The following is a 16,285-nucleotide window of genomic DNA, read 5'->3' as shown; positions in this document are numbered from 1 at the left end:
GAGACATAGAAACACTGGTTAGACCCTTACACCTCCACCTGGAGACATAGAAACACTGGTTAGACCCTTACACCTCCACCTGGAGACATAGAAACACTGGTTAGACCCTTACACCTCCACTCATCACCACCTGGATACATAGAAACACTGGTTAGACCCTTATACCTCCACCTGGAGACAGAGAAATACTGGTTAGACCCTTACACCTCCACTCATCACCACCTGGAGACAGAGAAACACTGGTTAGACCCTTACACCTCCACTCATCACCACCTGGAAGCAGAGAAATACTGGTTAGACCCTTATACCTCCACCTGGAGACAGAGAAATACTGGTTAGACCCTTACACCTCCACTCATCACCACCTGGAGACATAGAAACACTGGTTTGACCCTTACACCTCTACTCATCACCACCTGGAAGCAGAGAAACACTGGTTAGACCCTTACACCTCCACTCATCACCACCTGGAGACAGAGAAACACTGGTTAGACCCTTACACCTCTACTCATCACCACCTGGAAGCAGAGAAACACTGGTTAGACCCTTACACCTCCACTCATCACCACCTGGAGACATAGAGACACTGGTTAGACCCTTACACCTCCACTCATCACCACCTGGAAGCAGAGAAACACTGGTTAGACCCTTACACCTCCACTCATCACCACCTGGAAGCAGAGAAACACTGGTTAGACCCTTACACCTCCACTCATCACCACCTGGAAGCAGAGAAAGACTGGTTAGACCCTTATACCTCTACTCATCACCACCTGGAGACATAGAAACACTGGTTAGACCCTTACACCTCCACTCATCACCACCTGGAGACAGATAAACACTGGTTAGACCCTTACACCTCTACTCATCACCACCTGGAGACAGATAAACACTGGTTAGACCCTTACACCTCCACCTGGAGACATAGAAACACTGGTTGGACCCTTACAGCCACTAAAGAGTTGCCAAATCAGAAGTCTTCATGTTTATTCTGTGAAACTGTTCCCCATGGAGTGCTCCTGTTGTGTTATCAGGGTGTCACGGTTAAACTCTTCCCCCGGGTGTCACGGTTAAACTCTTCCCCCGGGTGTCACGGTTAAACTCTTCCCCCGGGTGTCACGGTTAAACTCTTCCCCCGGGTGTCACGGTTAAACTCTTCCCCCGGGTGTCACGGTTAAACTCTTCCCCTGGGTGTCACGGTTAAACTCTTCCCCCGGGTGTCACGGTTAAACTCTTCCCCCGGGTGTCACGGTTAAACTCTTCCCCCGGGTGTCACGGTTAAACTCTTCCCCCGGGTGTCACGGTTAAACTCTTCCCCCGGGTGTCACGGTTAAACTCTTCCCCCGGGTGTCACAGTTAAACTCTAGGTGTGTGTCACGGTTAAACTCTTCCCCCGGGTGTCACGGTTAAACTCTTCCCCTGGGTGTCACGGTTAAACTCTTCCCCTGGGTGTCACGGTTAAACTCTTCCCCCGGGTGTCACGGTTAAACTCTTCCCCCGGGTGTCACGGTTAAACTCTTCCCCCGGGTGTCACGGTTAAACTCTTCCCCCGGTTAAACTCTAGGTGTGTGTGTGTTACCTGCGACTCTGAGCAGTGAGGCCAGGTCCAGAAGCAGGGCTGATTGTGTGTAGGCCTTAGAACACTGGGAAATACACTGCTCAATTATAGACAACCGCTCCACACGCAGACGCACTGTAGAGAGAGAGAGGGGGGAGAGAGAGGGGAGAGGGGCAGGGGGAGAGGGGGGAGAGAGAGAGGGGGAGGGGGGGAGAGAGAGGGGGAGGGGGAGGGGAGAGAGGGAGAGGGAGAGAGAGGGAGAGAGGGGGGGGAGGGAGGGAGGAGAGGGGAGAGGGGGAGGGAGAGGGGAGAGAGAGGGGAGAGGGGGAGAGGGGCAGGGGGAGAGGGGAGAGGGGGAGAGAGGGAGAGGGGGAGAGGAGCAGGGGAGGGGGGGGAGAGGGGCAGGGGAGAGAGGGGAGGGGAGGGGAGGGGGGAGAGGGGGGAGAGGGGGAGAGAAGGGAGAGGAGAGGGAGAGGGGAGGGGGAGAGGGGGGAGGGAGAAGGGGGAGAGGGGGAGGGAGAGGGGAGAGGGGGAGAGAGAGGGGAGAGGGGGAGAGAGAGGGAGAGGGGGAGAGAGAGGGAGAGGGGGAGAGAGAGGGGAGAGGGGGAGGGAGAGGGAGAGGGAGAGGGGGGAGGGAGAGGGGGGGAGGGGAGGGGGAGGGAGAGGGGAGGGGGAGGGGGAGGGGAGGGGGGCAGGGGAGGGAGGGGAGAGGGGCAGGGGAGGGGAGGGGGGAGAGGGGAGAGGGGCAGGGGGAGGGAGAGGGGGGAGAGGGGAGAGGGGCAGGGGGGAGGGAGAGGGGAGAGGGGAGAGGGGCAGGGGGAGGGAGAGGGGAGAGGGGGAGAGGGGCAGGGGAGGGAGAGGGGAGAGGGGGAGAGGGGCAGGGGGAGGGAGAGGGGAGAGGGGAGAGGGGCAGGGGGAGGGAGAGGGGAGAGGGGAGAGGGGCAGGGGGAGGGAGAGGGGAGAGGGGGAGAGGGGCAGGGGGAGAGAGAGGGGAGAGGGGGAGAGGGGAGAGATACAGAACAAGAACATCAACTCAGACTATCGATACAGAACAAGGGTAAAACGTTTCATGACTCGTCTGCAGCTTGAAGTTGAGTCTAGAACATCTACAACCGCCGAAGCATCTATTCGATGAGAACATTTCCGAACGGTACTCTGAAGTATCCATTCTAACCACTGTTGGGTTCTGAGAATATGAAATGTACTTAATTCATGTCACTGATGGAGTGCTGAGGTTGACAGGGTCTACACCAGAAGGTAATGGGTATCTGTAGGAGGAAGGTATATAGCGGAGGGTCTACACCAGAAGGTAATGGTTATAGGAGGAAGGTATATAGTGGAGGGTCTACACCAGAAGGTAATGGGTATCTGTAGGAGGAGGGTATATAGTGGAGGGTCTACACCAGAAGGTAATGGTTATAGGAGGAAGGTATATAGTGGAGGGTCTACACCAGAAGGTAATGGGTATAGGAGGAGGGTATATAGTGGAGGGTCTACACCAGAAGGTAATGGTTATAGGAGGAAGGTATATAGTGGAGGGTCTACACCAGAAGGTAATGGTTATAGGAGGAAGGTATATAGTGGAGGGTCTACACCAGAAGGTAATGGGTATCTGTAGGAGGAAGGTATATAGTGGAGGGTCTACACCAGAAGGTAATGGGTATAGGAGGAAGGTATATAGTGGAGGGTCTACACCAGAAGGAAATGGTATATTGAGTAAATGAATGTCTTCTGATTGCCACCATATGAAGATCATCAAAGGTAAGAGATTAATTTTATCTCTATTTCTGAGTTTTGTAACGCTTCTGCTTGGCTGGTTACTGTTCGTAATAATTTGTCAACTGGGCTATGTTCTGGGCTAGGTATGTTCTGGGCTAGGTATGTTCTGGGCTAGGTATGTTCTGGGCTAGGTATGTTCTGGGCTAGGTATGTCCTGGGCTAGGTATGTTCTGGGCTAGGTATGTTCTGGGCTAGGTATGTTCTGGGCTAGGTATGTTCTGGGCTAGGTATGTTCTGGGCTAGGTATGTTCTGGGCTAGGTTGTTCTGGGCTAGGTTGTTCTGGGCTAGGTATGTTCTGGGTTAGGTTGTTCTGGGCTAGGTATGTTCTGGGCTAGGTTGTTCTGGGCTAGGTATGTTCTGGGCTAGGTATGTTCTGGGCTAGGTATATTCTGGGCTAGGTATGTTCTGGGCTAAGTATGTTCTGGGCTAAGTATGTTCTGGGCTAAGTATGTCCTGGGCTAGGTATGTTCTGGGCTAGGTATGTTCTGGGCTAGGTTGTCCTGGGCTAGGTATGTCCTGGGCTAGGTTGTTCTGGGCTAGGTATGTTCTGGGCTAGGTTGTTCTGGGCTAGGTATGTTCTGGGCTAGGTTGTTCTGGGCTAGGTATGTTCTGGGCTAGGTTGTTCTGGGCTAGGTATGTTCTGGGCTAGGTTGTTCTGGGCTAGGTATGTTCTGGGCTAGGTATGCTTTCGCTGAAAAGCATTTTATAAATATGACACTGTGGTTGGTTTAACAAGAAGTTAATATTTAAACCTATGTAAAATATGTTTTGTTTTCAGAATTTTTACAATGAGCATTTCTGAAATTGAATTACTGGATGTTCGCCAGACGCTAGCGTCTCACGTACCCTAGAGAGGTTAACATGGGCCTGCTAATCTCTAACGGTCTGATACAACTCTCCACGTTCCCTAGAGAGGTTAACATGGGCCTGCTAATCTCTAACGGTCTGATACAACTCTCCACGTACCCTAGAGAGGTTAACATGGGCCTGCTAATCTCTAACGGTCTGATACAACTCTCCACGTACCCTAGAGAGGTTAACATGGGCCTGCTAATCTCTAACGGTCTGATACAACTCTCCACGTACCCTAGAGAGATTAACATGGGCCTGCTAATCTAACGGTCTGATACAACTCTCCACGTACCCTAGAGAGATTAACATGGGCCTGCTAATCTAACGGTCTGATACAACTCTCCACGTACCCTAGAGAGATTAACATGGGCCTGCTAATCTCTAACGGTCTGATACAACTCTCCACGTACCCTAGAGAGATTAACATGGGCCTGCTAATCTCTAACGGTCTGATACAACTCTCCACGTACCCTAGAGAGATTAACATGGGCCTGCTAATCTCTAACGGTCTGATACAACTCTCCACGTACCCTAGAGAGGTTAACATGGGCCTGCTAATCTCTAACGGTCTGATACAACTCTCCACGTACCCTAGAGAGGTTAACATGGGCCTGCTAATCTAACGGTCTGATACAACTCTCCACGTACCCTAGAGAGATTAACATGGGCCTGCTAATCTCTAACGGTCTGATACAACTCTCCAATTTTAGAGATTAACATGGGCCTGCTAATCTAACGGTCTGATACAACTCTCCACATACCCTAGAGAGATTAACATGGGCCTGCTAATCTCTAACGGTCTGATACAACTCTCCACGTACCCTAGAGAGGTTAACATGGGCCTGCTAATCTAACGGTCTGATACAACTCTCCACGTACCCTAGAGAGATTAACATGGGCCTGCTAATCTCTAACGGTCTGATACAACTCTCCACGTACCCTAGAGAGATTAACATGGGCCTGCTAATCTAACGGTCTGATACAACTCTCCAATTTTATAAAAAGTAAAGTAACAAAATGTGGAAGAAAATCAAGGGGTCTAAATACTTTGAAGGCACACACACACACACACACACACACACACACACACACACACACACACACACACACACACACACACACACACACACACACACACACACACACACACACACACACACACACACACACACACACACACACACACTGACACACACACACAGACACACACACACACTCACACGCACACAGACACACACACACACACACACACACACTGACACATGCACGCACACAGACACACACACACTGACACATGCACGCACACAGACACACACGCACACAGACACACACACACACACTGACACATGCACGCACACACACACACACACTGACACACGCACACTGACACACGCACACTGACACACGCACGCACACGCACACTGACACACGCACACTGACACACGCACACTGACACACACGCTGACACACGCTGACACACGCACACTGACACACGCACACTGACACACGCACACTGACACACGCACACTGAAACACGCACACTGACACACGCACACTGACACACGCACACTGACACACACACACTGACACACACACACTGACACACGCACACTGACACACGCACACTGACACACGCACACTGACACACGCACACTGACACACGCACACTGACACACGCACACTGACACACGCACACTGACACACGCACACTGACACACACACACTGACACACGCACACTGACACACACACACTGACACACACACACTGACACACACACACCTCATCTCTAATTAGGCCATCAAACAGATGTTTGCTCGACAGTTGATCCATAAATAACCATATATTTAGATACCAGGTGAAGGGATGAGGGAGAAGGGGAGGGCAGGTAGTTGTGTTACCCCGTCTGGCAACACAACACGAAGACACAGGGTACCTTATGTTCCCTCTGAGCTGTGCTCATCCTGGACTGCCGTGAAGAACTATCGGCCCAGAGAAGCACGAGCTCAACTTTCTATTTACTGTGGGAATTTTGATCGATCTCAATCTCTTGCATAATTCATTTTGTGTTTGTTACATTAAAAGTAGCTAATATTGAGTTGATTCGATCAAAATTCCCAAGGGGAATTTACAGTCAATGTTCTCTCTGAGCTGTGCTCATCCTGGACCTCTATACCAGGACCTCTATACCAGGACCTCTATACCAGGACCTCTATACCAGGACCTCTATACCAGGACCTCTATACCAGGACCTCTATACCAGGACCTCTATACCAGGACCTCTATACCAGGCGGTGTCAGAGAAAGGCCCTCAAAATGGTCAGACCCCAGCCACCCCAGTCATAGACTGTAATCTCTGCTACCACACGGCAAGTGGTACCGGAGCGCCAAGTCTAGGTCCAAGAGGCTTCTAAACAGCTTCTGCCACCAAGCGATAAGAAGTCCTGAACATCTAGTCAAAAGGCTTACAGTGCCCCACTGGTTAGGGGATCGTAAGTAAACCAAAAGACTCCTGAACAACCCTACCACCCCCCTCCCCTAATCGGAGTAAACACCACTTACAGTAGGCTCCTACCACACCCTACCACACCCCTCCCCTAATCGGAGTAAACACCACTTACAGTAGGCTCCTACCACACCCTACCACACCCCTCCCCTAATCGGAGTAAACTAAATGGACAACACCACTTACAGTAGGCTCCTACCACACCCTACCACACCACTTACTGTAGGCTCCTACCACACCCTACAACACCACTTGCAGTAGGCTCCTACCACACCCTACAACACCCTACAACACCACAGTAGGCTCCTACAACACCCTACAACACCCTACAACACCACAGTAGGCTCCTACCACACCCTACAACACCACAGTAGGCTCCTACCTCCACTTTATACATAAAGACATTTCACAGTTTATAGAAGTTATCTTTAGTTTGTTTTTAGTCCATTCAGCTCCTTTCAACCCCTCACATCCATCTCTGAAAACTTTCCAGTGTTGATTTCTGTCATAACTTTTCCCACTGTGCTGTTTTCACAAACGTTCTGAACCTTTCTATTCTCATACTTTCTTACAGATTGTAACTTATAGATAAACAATTTTGGTAAAAAAGTATTATGTTATTGATCGATTGACTTTTCAAACCACTCAGCAGTATTATTATTTGCAATCTTTCTGCCATTTCTGAACCTGCGAACAAAAACAAGCTACATATGGGCAGGTTCAAAACAAGTGATCTAGTGCCTTGCAGCGGTAGCACTATAACAGTACCTTGTAGTATTATAATAGTACCTTGTAGTACCATAACAGTACATTGTAGTATTATAATAGTACATTGTAGTATTATAACAGTACCTTGTAGTATTATAACAGTACCTTGTAGTATTATAATAGTACCTTGTAGTATTATAATAGTACCTTGTAGTATTATAACAGTACCGTGTAGTACTATAACAGTACCGTGTAGTATTATAACAGTACATTGGAGTGGTAGTATTATAACAGTACATTGGAGTGGTAGTATTAACAGTACATTGTAGTATTATAACAGTACCTTGTAGTATTATAACAGTACCTTGTAGTATTATAACAGTACCTTGTAGTATTATAATAGTACCTTGTAGTACTATAACAGTACCTTGTAGTACTATAACAGTACCGTGTAGTACTATAACAGTACCGTGTAGTACTATAACAGTACCTTGTAGTACTATAACAGTACCTTGTAGTACTATAACAGTACCTTGTAGTACTATAACAGTACCTTGTAGTACTATAACAGTACCTTGTAGTACTATAACAGTACATTGTAGTATTATAACATTACATTGTAGTATTATAACAGTACCTTGTAGTACTATAACAGTACCTTGTATTACCATAACAGTACCGTGTATTACCATAACAGTACCTTGTAGTACTATAACAGTACCTTGTAGTACTATAACAGTACCTTGTAGTATTATAACAGCACATTGTAGTATTATAACAGTACCTTGTAGTATTATAACAGCACATTGTAGTACTATAACAGTACCTTGTATTACCATAACAGTACCTTGTAGTACCATAACAGTACCTTGTAGTACCATAACAGTACCTTGTAGTACCATAACAGTACCTTGTAGTACCATAACAGTACCTTGTAGTACCATAACAGTACCTTGTAGTACCATAACAGTACCTTGTATTACCATAACAGTACCTTGTATTACCATAACAGTACCTTGTATTACCATAACAGTACCGTGTATTACCATAACCGTACCTTGTAGTATTATAACATTATTTTATAGTATTATAACAGTGCATTGTAGTACTATAACAGTATCTCATAGTGGTAGTATTATAACAATACCGTATAATACTATAAGGTAATGTTATAATACTACAACAGTGCCTTGTATTGGTAGTATTATAACATGACCTTGTAGTACTATAACAGTACCTTGTAGTACCATAACAGTACCTTGTGGTACCATAACAGTACCTTGTGGTACCATAACAGTACCTTGTGGTACCATAACAGTACCTTGTGGTACTATAACAGTACCTTGTGGTACTATAACAGTACCTTGTGGTACTATAACAGTACCTTGTGGTACTATAACAGTACCTTGTGGTACTATAACAGCACCTTGTGGTACTATAACAGCACCTTGTGGTACTATAACAGCACCTTGTGGTACTATAACAGCACCTTGTGGTACTATAACAGCACCTTGTGGTACTATAACAGCACCTTGTGGTACTATAACAGTACCTTGTGGTACTATAACAGTACATTGTGGTACTATAACAGTACCTTGTAGTACTATAACAGTACATTGTAGTACTATAACAGTACCCTGTAGTACTATAACAGTACCCTGTAGTACTATAACAGTACCCTGTAGTACTATAACAGTACACTGTAGTACTATAACAGTACCCTGTAGTACTATAACAGTACCTTGTAGTACTATAACAGTACCTTGTAGTACTATAACAGTACCCTGTAGTACTATAACAGTACCCTGTAGTACTATAACAGTACCCTGTAGTACTATAACAGTACCTTGTAGTACTATAACAGTACCTTGTAGTACTATAACAGTACCTTGTAGTACTATAACAGTACCTTGTAGTACTATAACAGTACCTTGTAGTACTATAACAGTACCTTGTAGTACTATAACAGTACCTTGTATTACCATAACAGTACCTTGTATTACCATAACAGTACCTTGTAGTACCATAACAGTACCTTGTAGTACCATAACAGTACCTTGTAGTACCATAACAGTACCTTGTATTACCATAACAGTACCTTGTAGTACCATAACAGTACCTTGTAGTACCATAACATTACCTTGTAGTACCATAACAGTACCTTGTAGTATTATAACATTATTTTATAGTATTATAACAGTGCATTGTAGTACTATAACAGTATCTCATAGTGGTAGTATTATAACAATACCGTATAATACTATAAGGTACTGTTATAATACTACAACAGTACCATGTAGTGGTAGTATTATAACAGTACCTTGTAGTATTATAACAGTGCCTTATATTGGTAGTATTATAACAGTACCTTGTAGTACTATAACAGTACCTTGTAGTACTATAACAGTACCTTGTAGTATTATAACAGTACCTTGTAGTATTATAACAGTGCCTTATATTGGTAGTATTATAACAGTACCTTGTAGTACTATAACAGTACCTTGTAGTACTATAACAGTACCTTGTAGTACTATAACAGTGCCTTATATTGGTAGTATTATAACAGTACCTTGTAGTACTATAACAGTACCTTGTAGTACTATAACAGTACCTTGTAGTACTATAACAGTACCTTGTAGTACTATAACAGTACCTTGTAGTATTATAACAGTACCTTGTAGTACTATAACAGTACCTTGTAGTACTATAACAGTACCTTGTAGTACTATAACAGTACCTTGTAGTACTATAACAGTACCTTGTAGTACTATAACAGTACCTTGTAGTATTATAACAGTACCTTGTAGTACTATAACAGTACCCTGTAGTACTATAACAGTACCCTGTAGTATTATAACAGTACCGTGTAGTACTATAACAGTACCCTGTAGTACTATAACAGTACCCTGTAGTATTATAACAGTACCTTGTAGTACTATAACAGTACCTTGTAGTATTATAACAGTTAAGCCAGAGAAGGAACGTTCTCACACAAACTGATCCAGGATCAGATCAGAGTCGAACAAACTCACTGAAGGACCAAATTGACAAGTTCAAACTGACGTTTGGAAAAGAACGTCTGTCTGTGGATGACCTAGACGTTCGATTTGAGCAACGACAGCACTTTAAACAAGAACTTGCACTAGTTGTGAAAGGAAAACAACGTGCCAAGAGAAGCGCCTCAATCTGTAAGCTTGATCCAATTGTTGACAATGGCATTCTGAGAGGAGGGGGAAGGTTAAGCAAAGCTGCTATGCCTACGGAAACTAAAGAATCCCATGATCCTTCCCAAAGACTTCCCACATCTCCAGACTGATCTTACTCCACATCAATGAGCAGGTTGGCCCCTCTGGGAGAGGCCACATGCTTTCTAGACTTCGCCAGCGATATTGGATACCCTGTGCCAACTCTTTAGCAAGGAAGATCCTTAAGAGCTGTGTCTTCTACAGGCGGCCTGGCTTCACCTCTATGGGGCCGAAGTAATCTATGCCCACATGGGTGAAAGGCGGCAAATCATGTGACACACGATCTTGTGGAAGGTCGGCCATCTTCTGTTCTCCAAGCTAGAGCCGACCTTCTATCAGATCATGTGAAGCAGTATGGTGTGATCTTTACTTGTCTTGTGAGTCGAGCTGTCCATCTAGAAGTAGCTACTTATCTGGATACTGATTCCTGCATCAATGCCCTGCGCAGGTTCATCTGTCGAAGGGGCCCAGTAACAAGTATCAGAACAGACAATGGCACCAACTTCAAAGAGCTAGGAGAAGCTCTGAAAGAGCTGGATCACAACAAGATTCAAAATGAATTACTGAAGGAAGGAGTGACATGGTCATTCAACCCTCCCTCTGGAGCCCACCATGGGGGGGTATGGGAGAGGTTGATCCGTCTGGAGCCCACCATGGGGGGGTATGGGAGAGGTTGATCCGTCTGGAGCCCACCATGGGAGGGGGGGTATGGGAGAGGTTGATCCGTCTGGAGCCCACCATGGGAGTGGGGGTATGGGAGAGGTTGATCCGTCTGGAGCCCACCATGAGGGGATATGGGAGAGGTTGATCCGTCTGGAGCCCACCATGGGGGGGTATGGGAGAGGTTGATCCGTCTGGAGCCCACCATGAGGGGATATGGGAGAGGTTGATCCGTCTGGAGCCCACCATGGGGGGGTATGGGAGAGGTTGATCCGTCTGGAGCCCACCATGAGGGGATATGGGAGAGGTTGATCCGTCTGGAGCCCACCATGGGGGGGTATGGGAGAGGTTGATCCGTCTGGAGCCCACCATGAGGGGGTATGGGAGAGGTTGATCCGTCTGGAGCCCACCATGAGGGGATATGGGAGAGGTTGATCCGTCTGGAGCCCACCATGGGGGGGTATGGGAGAGGTTGATCCGTCTGGAGCCCACCATGAGGGGATATGGGAGAGGTTGATCCGTCTGGAGCCCACCATGAGGGGATATGGGAGAGGTTGATCCGTCTGGAGCCCACCATGGGGGGGTATGGGAGAGGTTGATCCGTCTGGAGCCCACCATGAGGGGGTATGGGAGAGGTTGATCCGTCTGGAGCCCACCATGAGGGGGTATGGGAGAGGTTGATCCGTCTGGAGCCCACCATGAGGGGGGGCATGGGAGAGGTTGATCCGTCTGGAGCCCACCATGGGGGGCATGGGAGAGGTTGATCCGTCTGGAGCCCACCATGGGGGGCATGGGAGAGGTTGATCCGTCTGGAGCCCACCATGGGAGGGGGGGTATGGGAGAGGTTGATCCGTCTGGAGCCCACCATGGGAGGGGGTATGGGAGAGGTTGATCCGTCTGGAGCCCACCATGGGAGGGGGTATGGGAGAGGTTGATCCGTCTGGGCCCACCATGAGGGGGTATGGGAGAGGTTGATCCGTCTGGAGCCCACCATGAGGGGGGTATGGGAGAGGTTGATCCGTCTGGAGCCCACCATGAGGGGGTATGGGAGAGGTTGATCCGTCTGGAGCCCACCATGAGGGGGGGTATGGGAGAGGTTGATCCGTCTGGAGCCCACCATGGGAGGGGGTATGGGAGAGGTTGATCCGTCTGGAGCCCACCATGAGGGGATATGGGAGAGGTTGATCCGTCTGGAGCCCACCATGGGAGGGGGGTATGGGAGAGGTTGATCCGTCTGGAGCCCACCATGGGAGGGGGGGTATGGGAGAGGTTGATCCGTCTGGAGCCCACCATGAGGGGATATGGGAGAGGTTGATCCGTCTGGAGCCCACCATGGGAGGGGGTATGGGAGAGGTTGATCCGTCTGGAGCCCACCATGGGGGGGTATGGGAGAGGTTGATCCGTCTGGAGCCCACCATGGGAGGGGGGGTATGGGAGAGGTTGATCCATCTGGAGCCCACCATGAGGGGGTATGGGAGAGGTTGATCCGTCTGGAGCCCACCATGGGAGGGTATGGGAGAGGTTGATCCGTCTGGAGCCCACCATGAGGGGGTATGGGAGAGATTGATCCGTCTGGAGCCCACCATGGGAGGGGGGGGGGTATGGGAGAGGTTGATCCGTCTGGAGCCCACCATGGGGGGTATGGGAGAGGTTGATCCGTCTGGAGCCCACTATGAGGGGGTATGGGAGAGATTGATCCGTCTGGAGCCCACCATGGGAGGGGGGGTATGGGAGAGGTTGATCCGTCTGGAGCCCACCATGGGAGGGGGGGTATGGGAGTGGTTGATCCGTCTGGAGCCCACCATGAGGGGGGTATGGGAGAGGTTGATCCGTCTGGAGCCCACCATGTGGGGGTATGGGAGAGGTTGAGGGGGTATGGGAGGTTGAGGGGGTATGGGAGAGGTTGATCCGTCTGGAGCCCACCATGAGGGGGTATGGGAGAGGTTGATCCGTCTGGAGCCCACAATGGGAGGGTATGGGAGAGGTTGATCCGTCTGGAGCCCACCATGAGGGGGTATGGGAGAGGTTGATCCGTCTGGAGCCCACCATGAGGGGGGAGTGGTTGATCCGTCTGGAGCCCACCATGGGAGGGGGGGTATGGGAGAGGTTGATCCGTCTGGAGCCCACCATGAGGGGATATGGGAGAGGTTGATCCGTCTGGAGCCCACCATGAGGGGGTATGGGAGAGGTTGATCCGTCTGGAGCCCACCATAAGGGGGTATGGGAGAGGTTGATCCGTCTGGAGCCCACCATAAGGGGGTATGGGAGAGGTTGATCCGTCTGGAGCCCACCATGGGAGGGGGTATGGGAGAGGTTGATCCGTCTGGAGCCCACCATGGGAGGGGGGGTATGGGAGAGGTTGATCCGTCTGGAGCCCACCATGGGAGGGGGGTATGGGAGAGGTTGATCCATCTGGAGCCCACCATGGGAGGGGGGGGTATGGGAGAGGTTGATCCGTCTGGAGCCCACCATGAGGGGATATGGGAGAGGTTGATCCGTCTGGAGCCCACCATAAGGGGGTATGGGAGAGGTTGATCCGTCTGGAGCCCACCATGGGAGGGGGTATGGGAAAGGTTGATCCGTCTGGAGCCCACCATGGGAGGGGGGGTATGGGAGAGGTTGATCCGTCTGGAGGCCACCATGAGGGGATATGGGAGAGGTTGATCCGTCTGGAGCCCACCATGAGGGGGTATGTGAGAGGTTGATCCGTCTGGAGCCCACCATGAGGGGGTATGGGAGAGGTTGATCCGTCTGGAGCCCACCATGAGGGGGTATGGGAGAGGTTGATCCGTCTGGAGCCCACAATGGGAAGGTATGGGAGAGGTTGATCCGTCTGGAGCCCACCATGAGGGGGTATGGGAGAGGTTGATCCGTCTGGAGCCCACCATGAGGGGGGAGTGGTTGATCCGTCTGGAGCCCACCATGAGGGGGTATGGGAGAGGTTGATCCGTCTGGAGCCCACCATGAGGGGGTATGGGAGAGGTTGAGGGGGTATGGGAGGTTGAGGGGGTATGGGAGAGGTTGATCCTTCTGGAGCCCACCATGAGGGGGTATGGGAGAGGTTGATCCGTCTGGAGCCCACAATGGGAGGGTATGGGAGAGGTTGATCCGTCTGGAGCCCACCATGAGGGGGTATGGGAGAGGTTGATCCGTCTGGAGCCCACCATGAGGGGGTATGGGATAGGTTGATCCGTCTGGAGCCCACCATGGGGGGGTATGGGAGAGGTTGATCCGTCTGGAGCTCACCATGAGGGGGTATGGGAGAGGTTGATCCGTCTGGAGCCCACCATGAGAGGGTATGGGAGAGGTTGATCCGTCTGGAGCCCACCATGAGGGGGTATGGGAGAGGTTGATCCGTCTGGAGCCCACCACGAGGGGGGGTATGGGAGAGGTTGATCCGTCTGGAGCCCACCACGAGGGGGGGTATGGGAGAGGTTGATCCGTCTGGAGCCCACCATGAGGGGTATGGGAGAGGTTGATCCGTCTGGAGCCCACAATGGGAGGGGGGTATGGGAGAGGTTGATCCGTCTGGAGCCCACCATGGGGGGGTATGGGAGAGGTTGATCCGTCTGGAGCCCACAATGGGAGGGTATGGGAGAGGTTGATCCGTCTGGAGCCCACCATGAGGGGGTATGGGAGAGGTTGTGATCCGTCTGGAGCCCACCATGAGGGGGGAGTGGTTGATCCGTCTGGAGCCCACCATGAGGGGGTATGGGAGAGGTTGATCCGTCTGGAGCCCACCATGAGGGGGTATGGGAGAGGTTGAGGGGGTATGGGAGGTTGAGGGGGTATGGGAGAGGTTGATCCGTCTGGAGCCCACCATGAGGGGTATGGGAGAGGTTGATCCGTCTGGAGCCCACAATGGGAGGGTATGGGAGAGGTTGATCCGTCTGGAGCCCACCATGAGGGGGTATGGGAGAGGTTGATCCGTCTGGAGCCCACCATGGGGGCATGGGAGAGGTTGATCCGTCTGGAGCCCACCATGGGGGGCATGGGAGAGGTTGATCCGTCTGGAGCCCACCATGGGCGGGGGGGTGTGGGAGAGGTTGATCCGTCTGGAGCCCACCATGGGGGGGGTATGGGAGAGGTTGATCCGTCTGGAGCCCACCATGGGAGGGGGTATGGGAGAGGTTGATCCGTCTGGGCCCACCATGGGGGGTATGGGAGAGGTTGATCCGTCTGGAGCCCACCATGAGGGGGGGTATGGGAGAGGTTGATCCGTCTGGAGCCCACCATGAGGGGGGGTATGGGATAGGTTGATCCGTCTGGAGCCCACCATGGGGGGGTATGGGAGAGGTTGATCCGTCTGGAGCTCACCATGAGGGGGTATGGGAGAGGTTGATCCGTCTGGAGCCCACCATGAGAGGGTATGGGAGAGGTTGATCCGTCTGGAGCCCACCATGAGGGGGTATGGGAGAGGTTGATCCGTCTGGAGCCCACCACGAGGGGGGTATGGGAGAGGTTGATCCGTCTGGAGCCCACCACGAGGGGGGTATGGGAGAGGTTGATCCGTCTGAAGCCCACCATGAGGGGGTATGGGAGAGGTTGATCCGTCTGGAGCCCACAATGGGAGGGGGGGTATGGGAGAGGTTGATCCGTCTGGAGCCCACCATGGGGGGGTATGGGAGAGGTTGATCCGTCTGGAGCCCACAATGGGAGGGTATGGGAGAGGTTGATCCGTCTGGAGCCCACCATGAGGGGGTATGGGAGAGGTTGTGATCCGTCTGGAGCCCACCATGAGGGGGGAGTGGTTGATCCGTCTGGAGCCCACCATGAGGGGGGTATGGGAGAGGTTGATCCGTCTGGAGCCCAACATGAGGGGGTATGGGAGAGGTTGAGGGGGTATGGGAGGTTGAGGGGGTATGGGAGAGGTTGATCCGTCTGGAGCCCACCATGAGGGGGTATGGGAGAGGTTGATCCGTCTGGAGCCCACAATGGGAGGGTATGGGAGAGGTTGATCCGTCTGGAGCCCACCATG

At 50.7% G+C, this 16,285-nt stretch overlaps 1 protein-coding gene across 2 annotated transcripts in view; it reads right to left on the bottom strand.

Moving 5' to 3' along the window:
- nbas (NBAS subunit of NRZ tethering complex) overlaps positions 1-16,285 on the bottom strand; it is a 384,598-nt gene that overhangs the window by 179,357 nt on the left and 188,956 nt on the right. For both annotated transcript variants that reach the window (XM_052524617.1, XM_052524618.1), the window contains exon 32: positions 1,580-1,693. In XM_052524617.1, the coding sequence (XP_052380577.1) occupies positions 1,580-1,693 (114 nt within the window). The remainder of the gene's footprint in view (positions 1-1,579; positions 1,694-16,285) is intronic.

Source organism: Oncorhynchus keta, chromosome 8, assembly GCF_023373465.1.
Source record: "Oncorhynchus keta strain PuntledgeMale-10-30-2019 chromosome 8, Oket_V2, whole genome shotgun sequence".
NCBI lineage: Eukaryota > Metazoa > Chordata > Actinopteri > Salmoniformes > Salmonidae > Oncorhynchus > Oncorhynchus keta.
This window is presented reverse-complemented; position numbering and strand designations above follow the sequence as displayed.